We start from the raw sequence: 16,811 nt of genomic DNA, 5'->3' as shown, positions 1-16,811 counted from the left end.
CTCACTCTCTTCAATCCCACTCCACCCTCCAAGTCTTTAAAACAGCTGTTCACCACCATCTCTTATCTTCCCCCATCCAAAACCTTGATCCTTTCTACCCCCGCTAATTTCACCCCAATTCCACTTTTTGAAATACCAACTTCTGTCCTGGAAGTCCTTGGTGTCCTTGTGCTTTATACTTCTCCCCCCCCCCCCCCCCTTCCCATGCCTCCTCCCCCCAGGCCCTCTCCCTTCCACACATCTCCCTGCTCTCGGATGTTGTGTCTGTGTGCTTCCCCTTTTCTCCCTATCTTGTCTTCCGCTCCCTCTTTTTGTGTATTTTGTTTGTCTGGTCGATTTGTTTGTGAAGTAAGTGTTAGCTCTTTCACGAGCCTCGATTCAGTATACAAAAAAAAAAAAAGGTGATTGTAAATGTGTTTTTCGACAGGAAAGTTATGTTTGGAAAACATCCCGTTCTGCTGGATTTCCTCCTTGGACAGCCCTATGGTTCAAGGTTCGAGGTTGAAAGGAATGGGAAGCTTCATTTGGTGATGTCCGCTCCACTCCCAACCCATGATGGTAATACTGAGGTATATCTGGTTATTTTATACGAGTGAGATACCCGTGCTACACACGGGTGGGAGGCCAGAAGCAAACAGACAATGCAGAAACGGCGAATGCTAAAGCATGAAACCAATAAATTCCACATTCCTGTAGCACCTTCAGTCGCATATCAGACATGGACAGCAAGTTCATGAAGGACTTCCATGAAAAACGTACCCGTTCGCAAACAAACAGGTACGTTCACGTATAGAAACATCGATCGTGGGTCCGTGGCGAATCTGCATATGGCGATCCGCGAATTTCACGTTTAGAAAGTAGAAACCATCACGGCATGTCGTCATTCACTTGAACTCGATATCTCTTTTTTCATTCCAAACAGCATAACTCCAATCACAAATTAATCACAAAATAAACTTTTAACAACATTGTTACTGTTTCCTTCATTGTAAAAACTACCAAGTCAACAGTTAAAAGGATTTTGAGCCGATAGGTGTTACGGCCTTGGCAAGATTGATGGAGGCAGTGATCTGTTAGCTTATACACCGCCCAAATAGCTATGTGGAATTCTCTCATGTAGAGATTAAACTCACGTCGTTTGAACTTTGGCCGAGGTCATATTTACTTTTAATGATGTTTATATATGAATCAAAAAGAAGAGAATTCGTTTTGGGTCGTCCTTTCCGCATATCTCGTGGGATTGTGAGTTGGAGAGACGACCGTGATGGCGGGGAGGCGGTTGGCATTCTCTCAAGCAGGGATTCAACCCATGTCCTTATAAAAGGTCTTTGTCCGAGGTCATTATTTTTAACTGTGTGTTTTCATTCGTCAGGTTGCAATTGGTGCAGCCGTTTGTGCGCTACCCGGGAAAATAACGTTATGCGGGAGTCCAAACCTGAAAATGCTAGAGACCAAAAGCTGAAATTGGAAAAACGATATGGCCTATTTTACTCCAGGGGGTCCCAGGATTATTACCCACCCAAAATATCGTTGCGATCGGTTCTGCTGTTTTTGCGGTACCTTCGAACGAACGGACAGACAGACAGACAGACAGACGGACGGACATTTGGTGAATTATAGTAACTAGTGAGGTACCCGTGCTCTGCACGGGTCGGAGGCCAGAAGCAAACAGACAATGCAGAAACGGCGAATGCTGAAGCATTAAAGCAATAAATTCCACATTACTGCAACACCTTTAGTCGCACATCAGACATAGACAGCAAGTTCGTGAAGGACTTCCATGAAAAACGTACCCGTTCGCAAACAAACAGGTACGTGTGTTCCATTCCCAGTCAATGGCAAATCTGCATGTGGCGATCCGCGGATGTCACGTTTGGAACGTAAAACCGTCACTGCATTTCGTCATTCATTTGAACTTGATATCTCTTTTTTCATTCCAAACAGCATAACTCCAATCACAAATAAACATTAATAAAATTAACTTTTAACAAGATTCATGACATAAGCAAATATTTAAATCCTGATGTGAAGTTCTGTACGGGTTGGTGAATACAATTACGAATTCAAAATTGTACTTGTATTCACTCAATTCCAATCATCCATTGATACTTTAACAAAAGGAATTAACACGATTAATGTTTAAGGATTAACGATTAAACATTACGATTGAATGACGGTTGTATTGGGATATGATCAATCCCGCGCATTACATAATCAGTTCACTTCCGCATTCGCGGCAGGTTCGTAATTCTCATCAAAATCTAAACAGTATTAGTAGAATTTCAACAAAAGCCACATCACTGTTCATATCAGTAAATATTATTCCATCGTGTTTGGAAAAACTGGAAAATTGGGAAAAAACTGGAAAAACAATATAGCCTATTTCACTCCCAGGGGTCCCAGGAATACCCAGCCAAAATATCGTTGCGATCGGTTGAGCCGTTTTTGCAGGAACTTCGAACGGACAAACGGACATTTGGTGAATTATAGTAAGATATTGACTGAATTTACTTTAATCAAACAATCAAGAATGCAATGTAAACCCAACAGCTGCACCTCAATACTAAAGGATGATTGCATTACGTGTCAAGCCAATATTGGATGTGCAAGTCTGCCATGTTGGATCACTGTGCCAGCCTGGGACAGCCGTTCTGTTCCTCTCATGGGAAAGACGGTTCGTATTGTGCAACAAAATTGTTTACAAACTAGAAGTATTCCATTCCTATTTTTTTTTCCCTTTTAGATCCTTAGAATATGTTGTGATCTGCATTTGTAGGTGAACCGTTCAAACCAAATGGTCTCGGTGCTTCTGCTCGTATCACTGATGTTTTTGCCTGTTCCATACAGTTTGTAGTTTTAAATCAAATTGCCTTTTAAAATATGGTGTACAAGGCTCGAATTTCCCAAACTAGTTCACATCGCCACAACTTCAAAACGGTCACAGTTGAGTTATTATTTTTGTACCCCCGCCCCTCCGACAAGGTTGGAGACGGGGACATTAAAATGAGCTCCGACCGACTGATCATCCATCCATGTACTTTTGTGCACACAATGTTTCAAAAAGCATTGAACCTTCCGCGCTCATATTGCAAATATATATGTATATACAGTGCATTCAGAAAGTATTCAGACCCCTTCACTTTTTTCACATTATGTTATGTTGCAGCCTTATGCTGAAATCGTTTAAATTCATTTTTTCCCTCATCAATCTACACTCAATACCCCAAAATGACAAAGAGAAAACAGGATTTTAGAAAGTTTTGGAAATTTATTAAAAAGAAAAAACTGAAATATGACATTGACATAAGTATTCAGACCCTTTGCTATGACACTTGAAATTTAGCTCAAGTGCCTCCCATTTCTCTTGATCATCTTTGAGATGTTTCTTCACCTTGATTGGAGTCCACCTGTGGAAAATTCAATTGATTAGACATGATTTGGAAAGGCACACACCTGTCTATATAAGGTCTCACAGCTGACAATGCATATCAGAGCAAAAACCAAGCCATGAGGTCGAAGGAACTGCCTGCAGAGCTCAGAGACAGGATTGTGTCGAGGCACAGATTTGGGGAAGCCTACAAAAAAAAATTCTGCTGCATTGAAGTCACTACCAACACTCCACCGCTCTGGGCTTTATGGCAGAGTGTACAGACGGAAGCCTCTCCTCAGTGAAAGACACATGAAAGCCCACAGAATCTTGTTTCTCACAGTCTTAGAGTCCTTTAGGTGCTTTTTTGCAAACTCCAACCGTGTACACGATATTTTGAAAACCGTTCAAGATTTAACTTTCATAAGACACAGATCTATTCCTCATACCACTCAAAAGGTGAAGGCAAGGTATTGGCTCCTTTTTTTTCTTTAGGATAGTTCATTATCAGTCCACCTGGCAGAAAACATTTGTGATTTTATCATATTTTGAATCAAACAGATGTTGAGGTTGTTCCTTTATTGCTTTCAGGTCTGTGAACACCTTTAAAACCGAAACCCTCCCAACTGCTCAGCACCAAGAGATTCTCTTTTCTAAATTTTTACTGATACATGACAGCAAATGTGACTCAACATTTGTCTTTCAATGTCAGATTGCCCAAATGATTGATTGTGCTGCCCTGTTTGATAACGGTCACAAGTGTTTAACTTGAATACCTTTTTAAAATCTTGGTGTCAGCATTGGCTGGGAGTTCTGGGCGAGACAATCGGAACATCATCGATGACTGTTCATCCCAGAAACTCAGCACAGATGACATCAGCAACCTCAAAGAACAAGGCCTTCAAGGGAAGGTTTGTGGTTTTTATTATTTTTCTTTGTCTTTTCTAACAGGTTTACCAGACTTTGTGGCATAACTGGTTGGAGTGTCTGTTTTGAGTCTGGGAGACTTCGATTCTAACCCGGGGCCTGGGTGGGTGTACCAAAGGCTTTAAAGATGGTATGCACTGCTTCCTTGTTTAGGCACAGCCAAACTCTATAGTCTGGCATCCCATGGGGTTGGGATGGAGGGTGGGAGAATTATCTTTAATTGGCCCTCTGAGTATGGAGAGAAAAATGATGTTCTAAAGTTGGCATTAGTACCCAGATTGCACCAGGAAATTGCATAACTTCTCCCAAAGTCACTGGCTTTAGTCAGGTCAAAATACAGTTTAACCCCCAAAAAATTGCTACAAAAGGTTTCTCAACTGATTCTGGTAGGGTTTAGCATACGTTATAACATACTAAAAGTTACCAAAGTAGGACCCCCGGAAAAGTGTTTTTTTCAAGATGGCGTCCAAGATGGCCGCCGAAACCTCTTAATGATCATAACTATGTAACTATCAACTCAAATTTGATGATCTTGGTGTCTATCCCTAGGTTTTTGGGGGCAAGGAACACATTAAGACCATTAAAAATGAAAGTGGGCCATTATATGTAACACAAAAATCCAATATGGCGTCAATAATGGCCGCCAACACCTCCAAATGACCGCAAGTCCATAACTATTGACTCAAATTTCATGATCTTGATGTCTATCCCCAGGTTTTTGGGGGCAAGGAATACATTAAGACAACTTTGGATATTACTGAGCTGTTGAATCATTATGAAATTGAACTCATGACCTTCAGCTGTCACCTAATGCACAAACACCTTTGTCCAGAGAATAAGTTTCAGAGCGTTCAGTTTTGAGTGTCATCCTCCTCCTCAGTATCGACCTCTTGAGTGTTGTTTGGATTGTCACAGTTTTCAGTTTGGCAAGGGCCACATGCAGCAGTGCAGCGGAGTCCATAGCATCTGCAGCTGCATCGAGAGGATTTGCATCCCCCCAAACAGTTGCAATGGATAATGTTCAAGAGTTCGTCAGGCGCAGCATTGTTTTGGGTCATAATTGGAATTAACTGATCATTTTCCTGTTTCCATCCCCATTCAGTTGGGTTCATTTCATTTGCCATCCCCATCGATACCATAATTTGAAAGTACACATGTTGGCTATGGAATATTGTTGCAGGTGATGTTGGGGGGAGCCGTTCAGAAGTGACAAATGCTTGAGCAGTTGCCACTTTTTTGGTGAAAATGATATGGCGCAGTGATGATAGCGTATCATTAGACTTGCCACCAAAGAGATCAACCATCAGGTCTTTGCCAAGATCTGATATGTCCGCTTGAGATTTGTTTTGAAGGATGAATGCACTAGCACAGGACTTCATGACAGGATCAGATTTCACTAATTTCCGGAAGGCTGACTTTTTTCCGATGCCGAAAATCCTTGAAGTAGAATCACATCCTGAGTAGGCATGTACAAAGAGCAACTCATTGCACACATCGTCTCCTAAAGTTTCTTTCAACAGGTTAATGTTATACACTCTGTGTTCTTTTGACTGCTTGTTTGCATCAGAACGGAAGTAGATGATCTCATTGTCTGTTCTGGAGTAATGAAGGAGCAAGATCAGCAAATCTGTATCCTCACCGACCAACGTTGTGGTGCAATGACGGGATCGTTCAACAGTTGCCTTAACGATATCAACGTCTGCATCCCCTGGTGACTGAATGACATGGCATCCCCTTTTAGTTAGTGCTGTGCTGATGAGAGCAATCATGTCTGCCTTGTTTTTGCCACGAGACAAAAAGTCGTCCTTTTTGCCTGCAAACTCTGTTTCTGCAGTGAAACTAACAATAGGGTGCAGGTTATTTCCTCGTCTCTGATGTGTGTTGTCTTTTATGGAGGGACCTTCACCATAGCCATCGAACACCACTGTCGCTTGTCCGTAATGTCTCACAGTGAAGTCTGCATAAGACTCAGCTATTGCATTATATGAGTCGCCTTTGTTCCACGGTAAACGATGGAGCAAAGAGCCACCATCAAGCACGTAACAATCTGTTTTGGGAATAGAGTTCATCACAGCCTCACTTGATAAGTCCACAGCATGGTCTCGAATTGCCTGAGCAAGCTGAGGTTTGTCTGCTTTTCGAAGAATGTTCCTGGTCTCAAAGAGGGCTGGAGGGTAGGGGCTTAGTTCATACGTCAAAACCTCTTCAAGGGAAAGATCTCCTGACCTTGACACCAGAAGGAAACGCTGGAACAGAAGGGCAGGATCAATGGTACGATCAGGAACAATCTTCACAGCAGAGATATTCCCAAGGGTTTTGGCTCTGTCTTTCCGCTTGAATTTGTAAGTAAATGCCGACTTTCCGATTATATCTTCAATGATCTTGTTTCCAACCGATTCAAAGTCATGTACATTCACATCTGGCCCAGCCACTATCCCGTTGACAATGTTTCTCAGAGTAGGATCAGATGTGAAGGGTGAGCAGGCTGCAAGCTTTATCCGAATTTTCTCGAGATCAGATGCATCTCTTTTGATGCGCGCCTCAGTTGAGTCTTTGTGTTGCGGACTTGTAGTATAGGTTAGGTTTGTGAAATCCTGCATCGCAATGTTGTACTCGGATGTTACAGGTGCAGATAAGGTCCAAAGGTTTCGCATGTCCTCGGTCATCCCACTGCCGCGAGTTAGACCACCAGTGCTCTTCAGAGACCTCATCAACGTTTGTTCGATGACAAGATCACTACTAAGCCCTGCCCAGCACTGATTGCTCCTACGAACAACGTGAAAACCATCACGGAACTTTCGATAAACGTCTGGGTGCTTTTCCTCCAGGTTGCTCATTTGCTGCAGGTAGTAATGAGCAGATCGCAGGTAATTGAAGTGCCCAGCTGCAGCAAAGACAGTTAGGCAATTGGACACTGCCTGCAAATGCATCAACCAAGACCCAGTACGATCCGCCTTGATCAACATTCTTGCCATGCCAACCATATGCTGATAATTCAGCCACAACTTGCTGGTCTTTGAGGTCTGAGCAAGTTCAGATTTCTTCTTCTCCGTTACTGTCTCGAGTTGGATCAAAACCTCAGAACAAGCAGCATCTCCTAGCGTCGTCTCTCCGCTAAGAAGGGAGGAGTACAATTCCTTGGCTTGATCCAGCAGTGTCTGAATCTCGGGATCGTCTTTGGCCATTTCCGTTATAAGCTGGCTATGTAGGCACTTGTCAACAAGAAGATGGCCCCGCAAAGCCCTCTGGACAGCTTTCCCTGTTATCATGTGCACAACTGCATTTTCTCCATAGACAGTCTCAAGTATGTTTTGAGACCGGTCCCTTCCATGAGAGTTCCTATGGCCCCCAGCAAGTTCATAAGTGTATGGAAACACCCCAACATCAGCACAATGCCTTTCAGGTGACTACTTTGTGGCGCATCAATGATGATTTCGGTAGCCTTCCAATACAAGGGCTGGTCAAAAGTTACAATGGTGGGAAGGTTGTGCTTCATGGCAAGGTTGCAAACAAAGTCTAATGTAGACACAATGCACGATTTGTCTCCAGAGTACATATTGATCATAGGCAAGAATTTGACTGACGACTGCCCAGGGTGCTGGCTCCCGTGATGCAAGATATGCATCATCCCCTGCCAATTTGGTGTTGCCTCTTTGAAGCCGAGGGAGACTTCCCACAGAATATCGATCCTCTTGTCACAGTCAAGAAATCTCGGCAGGTCCTCGAAGACTACCTCATGACAAGCATGCCTTGCAAACCTGTACTCCAAGATAGGAATTTTTGTCTTGTTTTCAGTTTTCAGTTCTGAGATCTGTCTTCGCGGAATGAGATGGTTCGTCCGTTTTCCAGGGGTGACACAGGCAATTACACCCATTCCATGAAATGTCCCTTTGCCATCAATAGTGATAACGTTATGATCAACATTATCAGCGGCAAAGAGGACAGACATCTCCAGCAAATCTACATCACCACCTAGGACATCAGGTTCCACACAATCCGCTGCATTTATTTCAAATCTGATCACTTCTGTGTATGAGCAACAGAATCCCATTTCATGAAGAGTATCCACAATGAACTTCGAACGATACAGATGATGGATTTGCACAGCAAGTCCCATTTGTAGCGGTGCAATGACAGCTCGTGGGCGAACTGCCTGAATTATGGCATGACCAACTGCCGCAACCTTGCGTCTTGTGTCTTTCCCAACGAACAATGTTTCCAGTGCTGTCCGCAGACTAGTCGGAATGAACGATAGGGCTGAATCAAGTTTTAAATCATCACTACTTGGATACTGATTCGTCACGGTAGAAACCTGAGATTTTATATCACTTCTGATTAACCTAGCAGCAGTTTCAATAATAGCGCGTTTTTGGGACTCTTCATCGCCTTCCTGACACGTTTGCTTGTAGTATGATCTCAGAATCTGCGACGTTTGTTCTCTCATCGTAACAATATCGTCCACGCCTTCTCTTTCACCAAAAAAAATTGAGTCCTTAAAGCGTTCTTTAAGACGCTTTTTCAAACTGTAATTGTCATACGGTTCCGAATCAGGATTACAAAGATACCCTTTCATTATGAGGCTCAAAGATGTAACAGTTAGTTGTTCCTCACTGTTCAGTTCTAGGTAAGCACACATTTTCTGAAATGCTTCATACTTATCTTCATCTTTAGGACGACCACACTTTCTGCGCTTGGCTTCGGGGGCTTTCTGGAACTCTAAAGGCACAGACTTGAAGGACCGGAAATTTCCACTACACGAATGATGATAAAGTCCGTCTGCTGCATGTAAATCTCGTAAATAGTATTCAATCCGACCCTTTACAGTATGTCCCCAATCATCTGAACGGGATTCGCAGACCTCCACAATTGTCTCCACAAATTTGTCAGTCCGTACCCAGCTAAAGTGTCCCTTGTCCAAATCAATTGTACATCCACAGAATACGCAATCCTTTTCACTGTCAAAACCTCCACTTGATTGTCTTGTGGTTCTCTTTGGTGGCACAGAACCACTACTTTTCTTTGCAACATGGCTTTTAATGTTTTTATCATTTATGTACTGTTGACGACAGCTTTTATGCACTTTAGTACTGGCTTCAACTACAAGATCGTCCTTCCGCTTTACACTGGCTTCATTTATTCCCTTCGCCCCCTTCCACTGAATTGCAACCCAGTTATCACTGGAATCCTCGATCTCCTCCTTGCAGATTGGACAAAAAGCTTGACTGGCTGTGCTTGCACTCATTGTTGAATCATGTCTGAAAAAGAGAAAGATGAGAATTAGTTATTCAGTTAGATCCAATTCGACACATTCTTCAGGTCAATATATGGAAAATGCCCCCTCAACCTGTTAGATAATGGCCCACTTTCATTTTTAATGGTCGTAATGTGTTCCTTGCCCCCAAAAACCTAGGGATAGACACCAAGATCATCAAATTTGAGTTGATAGTTACATAGTTATGATCATTAAGAGGTTTCGGTGGCCATCTTGGACGCCATCTTGAAAAAAAACACTTTTCCGGGGGTCCTACTTTGGTAAACTTTTAGTATGTTATAAAGTACACTAAACCCTACCAGAATCAGTTGAGAAACCTTTTGTAGCAATTTTGTGGGGGTTGAGGGGGTATTTTCCATATATCGACCTTACTACTTTGTTTCTTCAAAGTAAAGTCCGATGGTCTTGTGTGTGTGTGTGTGTGTGTGTGTGCGTGTGCTTGTGCGTGTGTGTGTATGTGTGTGTGTGCTTGTGCGTGTGTGTGTGCGTGCGCGTGCTTGTGTTGCAGCTGCGCGAGCCTTGGAACTTGTAAAATATATTTTATCGAAAAGGCCTTTGTATTAATGAGGGGTTAATTGTTCAGTAGTTATATCTTGATGAGTGTCTTTCTATGTTTACTATTTACAAATCTCACATTCTTACGATGTCTCTCCGAAAAGACCGTCTGGACGACCCTCCCATCTATTTTCTCAACAATCCTCTCCAAGAAGTTCTGTCACTCAAGCTTTTTGGTCTCACTATCTGCCATGATCTTTCCTGGGAAAACCACATTTCCAAGTTGGCCTCCAAAGCCAGTCGCCGACTGGGCATCCTCCATCGTGCAAAGTCCTTCCTTGGCACACCTGAGCTCCTCACCACATACAACGCTTTCATCCGCAGCTCAATGGAATACTGTTCTCCCCTCTGGGCCGGTGCTCCTGCCTCACACCAAGATCGGCTTCACGCTGTTGAAACCAAAGATTTCAGAATCATTGGAATCTCCCCACGATGAAGCTAACTCCGAGGGCCTTTCACTCACTCACCGCAGGCAGGTTGGTGGTCTTTCTGTCTTCTACCGACTCCTCTCCAGCCTTGCTCTCTCTGTGCTCTGTCCCCCAAATATTCTTAAAGGTCGCACAAGATCTGCCAGCAACCCTGTTCTGGTGAAACTGCCAAAATCTAGGCTCTCTGCTCACCTTCACTCTTTCATTCCTCTTTTCTCCCGCCTCTGGAACAAACTCCCCCACTCTCTTAAATCCCACTCTTCCCTCCAGATCTTTAAAACAGCGGTTCACCACCATCTCTTATCTTCCCCTATCCAAAACCTTGATCTTTTCTACCCCCGTTAAATCATCCCAGATCCACTTTTTTTTAAATACCAACTTCTTTCCTGGAAGTCCTAGCAGTCTCCCTGTGTTTTATACCTCTCCCACTCCCCACCCCCCTTCCCATGCCTCACGCCCTCTCCCTCCCACAGATCTCCTGATGTCCCTGTTCTCTACTGTTGTACTTGTGTGCTTCCCTCTCTCTCCCCATCTCGTCTCCCGCTCCCTTTATCATATGTTTTATGTGTCAGTTTTTTTTTGTGATTAATGTTAACTCTTACACGAGCCTCCATCTTGTATACCACAACAACAAAAAAAGAGTGTCAGCATAAGCATTTGTTTAGAATCGACCAGAATCATGTGTATAGTTAGATTCTCTGTCTCCCTTTATCCTCATGTCTGTCTCTTTCTCCCATCTTCCATGCGTGTTTCATCTTAAATCACTCCATTGTACTTTCAAACCATTAATCACACGAATGGCTGTTCCACATGTGTTATCATTGAGCCTCAAATGCGAGGTTTTACAACCATGGTGGTTCATGTGTATTACCCCACACAGCAGAGACCCAAGAGAGTATGCATAAAACATGCACAGGAGTGTGCGAGAGGGCTGGTTATATGAGATGGGACAAAACGTTGCCTTGTAAGCTCTGAAATTTCGGCTGATTTGGATTTGTAAAAAAGAACAATGCTTACACAACTCACAATAAGTTAGGGATATTGTGGGAGTGAGTTTATTTTTTTTTATAGGGGTTAGGGTTGGGGTGTTGAAATCAAGAATGCTGTGTTTTTTCACACTCATTAATAACCATAGAATTAGGACCAACAACTTTTTTCAACATAATGAATACACAAAATCAACCACACCGAAGAACCTGCCAATATCCCTAACTTATTGTGAGTGGTGTAAAATGTCGAGCTTGCGCATTTCCTTTTAAGGGGACTTTGGACAAATCTCTGCCTGTGCTCACGTGCATCCCACTTCTCCATTTCTCCATTACCCCAAAGGAGATCGTGCAGCAACTTGTGAGGAACAGCAGCACATTTCAAGACAAGACGGAGTTTTCCCAAGATAAATACATAAAGAAGAAGAAGAACAAGTGTGTTGCACAGCTCTGATGTTGATATTATTTTATTAAGTTGGGTATTCCCCCTCCCCTTTCCTTCCGCCTGTAACTTGAGCCTGAAATGTCCACATCTTCACAACGTCGCCAAACATATAGAGGAGTGGATTTAAGCATAAGAGAAACTGCAGCTACCTAACCAAAATGAAACACATCTCCACCATCCTGGTCATTTAAGAATATTTATCACTTTGAAGGAACTGCGCTCCAACGCGAGTCGAAAGAATTGACGCGACCAAAGACGGAATTCGTCCGAGTTGCTTTATTGAAACATAACAGCTCAGGTATTCTGACAAGCCCGTTTATCGGGCAGCAATATCTATACACATTTATGTCGGGAAGTTTGCCCGGCAAAAGCTATACCGGGCATGCCCGGGTGTCAAGGGCGAGCCTTGGAAAGGCGAGTCTGGACCTGCCCGGGCGTGTTTGGCTGCGGCCTGGCAAGTCGAGGCTGGGCGTGCCCGGGCGCTCTGGGCGAGCCCTGGAAAGGCGATAGCGGGCATGCCCGGACGCTCTGGGCGAGCCCTGGAAAGGCGATAGCGGGCATGCCCGGGCGCTCTGGACGAGCCCTGAAAAGGCGATAGCGGGCATGCCCGGACGCTCTGGGCGAGCCCTGGAAAGGCGAGAGCGGGCATGCCCGGGAAAGACGAGACCGGGCGTGCCCGGGAGGTTCGGGCGTGCCCGGGAACAGTGAGTCCGGGCATGCCCGGGAGAGGCGCGTCTGGCCGTGTTCTGGCCGGTGCAAGGCGATTGTGTGCATCCAGCGGTAACCGCTACACACGCCCCTCCAGAATCGACCTGCACTGGCAGGGTCAATTTAAAGGGGGTCCGGATGACCCGGCCGAAGCGACCCCTGGAGGGTCGTGGGGAGGGGTCCGACGTGGTGGTGGGTGGTCGAGCGGGGGGAACTTTGGACGGGGGGTGGCCTCGCCGCGGAGGAAGGGCCAACCGTGGTGGTCGGTAGACGTCCATGTGCGCCGGTTTGAGGCGGTCCACAGAAATCCGGTCCGGCCGGCCGCCGAAGTCGATGATGAAAGACTTGTCGCCCCGTCGCAGGACCCGGAAGGGCCCGTCATACGGCGGCCGGAGTGGCCCCCGGTGCGCGTCATGACGCACAAAGACGTACTCCGCTGTGCGAAGCGCCGGGGGGGACGTAGGACTGGGTGCCACCGTGGCAGGACGTCGGCACAGGGGCAAATCGTCGGGCGGCCTCCTGGAGGTCCGAGCGCTGGCGAGCGGCGGACCAGGGACTGGTAGCGTCGGGCACGAATTCGCCCGGGACGCAGAGCGGCTGGCCGTAGACGAGCTCGGCGGCGGATGCCTGGAGGTCTTCCTTGGGGGCCGTGCGAAGGCCCAAAAGGACCCACGGCAGCCGGTCGGCCCAACCGTCGTCCTGAAGGCCGGCCATGAGTGCGGCCTTCATGGAGCGGTGAAACCGCTCGCACAACCCGTTGGCTTGGGGGTGGTAGGCCGTGGTGCGGTGCAGCGTGACCCCCAACGAATGGGCGACCGCGCCCCAAAGCTCAGACGTGAACTGTGGGCCGCGGTCGGACGAGATGTCTGCTGGTGCGCCGAAGCGCGCGACCCAGGTGGCGATGAACGCCTGTGCCACGTCGGCGGTGGTGGTGGAGGCGAGGGGCACGGCCTCCGGCCACCTGGTGGTCCTGTCCACCATGGTGAGCAGGTGGGTGAACCCCCGCGAGGGGGGCAGGGGACCCACCAGGTCCACGTGGACGTGGTCGAAACGCCCTTCAGGCACGGCGAAAGGTGCCAGCGGGGCCTGGGTGTGGCGGTGGACCTTGACCCGCTGGCAGGCCGTGCAGGCATTGGCCCAGTCGCGGATGTTTCGTCGAAGGCCGTGCCAGACGAAACGCGCCGACACCAGCTTCTGAGAAGCTTTCCGGCCCGGGTGAGAAAGGCCGTGGATGGAGGCGAAGATGCGGCGCTGCCAGGAAACGGGCACGATGGGGCGAGGCTGGCCCTGGGAGACGTCGCAGAGCAGGACGGTGCCCGCGAAGGGAATGTCGGCCAGGCGGAGGCCCGTGTCCGCCGCACGGAGTGCCTGCACCGAGGCGTCGGTGGTCTGGTCGGCCGCCATGAGCGCGAAGTCCACGCCGAGGTGGACCGCGTTCGCGCTGGCCCGAGAAAGACAGTCGGCCACGGCGTTGTCTTTGCCGGCGACGTGCCGGATGTCCGTGGTGAACTCCGACACGGCGGAGAGGTGGCGCTGCTGGCGGGCCGACCACGGCTCCGTGACCTTAGCCATTGCGTAGACCAACGGCTTGTGGTCGACGAAAGCCGTGAACGGGCGGCCCTCCAGGAGGTGTCGGAAATGGCGAACGGCCAGGAATAGCCCGAGCAGCTCGCGGTCGAACGTGCTGCAGTTTAACTCGTTCGGCCGGAGTTGCCGGCTGAAAAAAGCGAGTGGCTGCCAAACCCCGTCCACCCATTGCTCATGGACGGCGCCCACCGCGTAGTTGGAGGCGTCCGTAGTGAGGGCAATGGGCGCGTTGAGCACCGGGTGAGCCAGCAGCGTTGCGTCGGCGAGGGCCAGTTTGGCGCTGGCGAAGGCCGCGTCCATGGCCGCGGACCAAACCATGTCATGCTTGGCCGGCTTGCCCCGGAGGGCCTCGTAAAGGGGCCGCATGAGCTGAGCAGCGCGGGGCACGAATCGGTGATAAAAATTCACCATGCCGAGGAACTCTTGGAGGGCCTTGATGGAACGGGGACGCGGGAAAGTGGTGATGGCCTCGACCTTGGTCGGCAGCGGCACGGTCCCGGTCTTGGTGATGCGGTGGCCCAAAAAGTCAACGGTCGTCGCGCCGAAGTGGCATTTTACCGGGTTGACAATTAAGCCGTGCTCGCTGAGGCGACCGAACAGTGTTCGGAGGTGGAGGAGGTGCTCGGCGCGGGACGTGCTGGCGACGAGGATATCGTCCAGATAGACGAAAAGAAACGGCAGGTCGCGCAGCACGCCGTCCATCAAGCGCTGGAACGCCTGGGCCGCGTTCTTGAGGCCAAACGGCATCCGCAAAAATTTGAACAGGCCGAACGGCGTGATGACGGCCGTCTTCGGGACGTCGGCCGCCCGGACAGGTACCTGGTGGTAGCCCCGTATCAGGTCAATTTTCGAAAAGATGACCCGTCCCGCCAAACGGGCAGAAAAGTCCTGAATATGCGGGATCGGGTACCTGTCGGGGGTGGTAGCGTGGTTGAGACGGCGGTAGTCACCACACGGGCGCCATCCACCCCCCGGCTTTGGCACGATGTGCAGTGGCGAGGCCCACGCGCTATCGGAGCGCCGCACGATGCCGAGGTGCTCCAACGCGTCGAACTCGGCCTTCGCCACGGCGAGCTTGGCCGGGTCGAGGCGGCGGGCCCTGGCGTAGACCGGCGGGCCCGTAGTGGGTATGTGGTGCTCGATCCCGTGCCGCACCGCGAAGGCTGAAAACGTCGGCCGCGTGAGGGCCGGGAATTCCGCGAGCAGGCGAGCGAACTCGTTCGCTGCCAGGAGGGCGCACGCCAGTTCGGTCGGCGCGGAGCTGCTCATCGTGCACGCCAGGGAGCTGAAGGTCTCGGCGTTGACAAGGCGACGAGGTTTGACGTCGACCAGCAGCCCGTGCGCGCAGAGGAGGTCGGCGCCCAGCAAAGCCATGGGGACGCAGGCGGTCACAAAAGTCCATTGAAAACGCTGGCTTCCGAAGCAGAGGGTGACGACGCGTGGGCCGAAAGTGCGTATGGCCGAGCCATTAGCAGCGACCAAAGAGGGGCCGCAAACGGCGTCCCGCCTGTCCTGCTCGGAGGCGGGTATGACGCTCAGTTGGGCGCCGGTGTCACACAGGAAACGCCGCCCAGACGCTTTGTCCCGAATAAACAGCAAGTTGCCCGAGTGGCCGGCGCTCATGGCTGGGAATGAACGCCGGCCCGGCCGTTTCCCGACCTGCCGAAAGTGCAAGGGGGCCGGCATGTCCGAGCCTTGTGTCCGAACCTGGCGTGGTAATAACACCACGCCCGGTCAGGTGGAGGCCCCGGCCGTCGTGTCGGAAGTGGGCGGTGCGGCGTGGCGGCCGCCAGTTGCACCGGCAGTTCGGCCTCCAACCGCGCAGGGCGCTCGGGCGTCGTGGGCGTCGCCTCGGACGGCGGCGGGCTCCAGGTAACCGCGCCGATGTGCTGGCCCGCCGAGGAGATCTTATCGGCTTCCCTGGCGAGGGCGCGGGAATCCGTGATCAACGTGCCAGCCAGGGCGAGGCGTACCGGGTGAGGCAGCTGGCGAAGGAACAGCTCGCGGAACAGAAAATCCGGAGAGTGCTCACCGAGCAACGAGAGCATATAGTCCATGCGCTCGGACGGGCGCGTGTCGCCGAGCTCGGGCAGAGCGAGCAGGCGCCGTGCGCGTGCTGCCCGTGAGAGGGCGAAAGCGTCGAGGAGGAGTGTCTTCAGCGCGTCGTATTTGTCAGCAGCCGGCGGGTGCTCGAGGAGGCTCAAGCCGCGGTGGCGGAACCGAGCGCCGCCACAACATGGTGGAAGCGGGTGTCGTCCGCGGTGATGCCTCGCAGGGCGAACTGAGAGTCCGCCTGAGCGAACCAAACAGCCGCGTGAGCCTCCCAGAAGGTAGGCAGTTTAAGCGTCACTGCCGTATCCATGTCGGTAGGTCACCAATGAAGGAACTGCGCTCCAACGCGAGTCGAAAGAATTGAAGCGACCAAAGACGGAATTCGTCCGAGTTGCTTTATTGAAACATAACAGCTCAGGTATTCTGACAAGCCCGTTTATCGGGCAGCAATATATATACACATTTATGTCGGGAAGTTTGCCTG

At 49.3% G+C, this 16,811-nt stretch overlaps 1 protein-coding gene across 2 annotated transcripts in view; it reads left to right on the top strand.

Moving 5' to 3' along the window:
• The window catches only part of TRMT6 (tRNA methyltransferase 6 non-catalytic subunit), a 32,991-nt gene that overhangs the window by 1,736 nt on the left and 14,444 nt on the right, over positions 1-16,811 (top strand). For both annotated transcript variants that reach the window (XM_068103619.2, XM_078786662.1), the window contains exons 2-4: positions 428-558; positions 4,166-4,278; positions 11,879-11,970. In XM_068103619.2, the coding sequence (XP_067959720.2) occupies positions 428-558; positions 4,166-4,278; positions 11,879-11,970 (336 nt within the window). The remainder of the gene's footprint in view (positions 1-427; positions 559-4,165; positions 4,279-11,878; positions 11,971-16,811) is intronic.

The sequence above is a fragment of the Myxine glutinosa genome, chromosome 11, assembly GCF_964187855.1.
Source record: "Myxine glutinosa chromosome 11, kmMyxGlut1.1, whole genome shotgun sequence".
Lineage (NCBI taxonomy): Eukaryota > Metazoa > Chordata > Myxini > Myxiniformes > Myxinidae > Myxine > Myxine glutinosa.
This window is presented reverse-complemented; position numbering and strand designations above follow the sequence as displayed.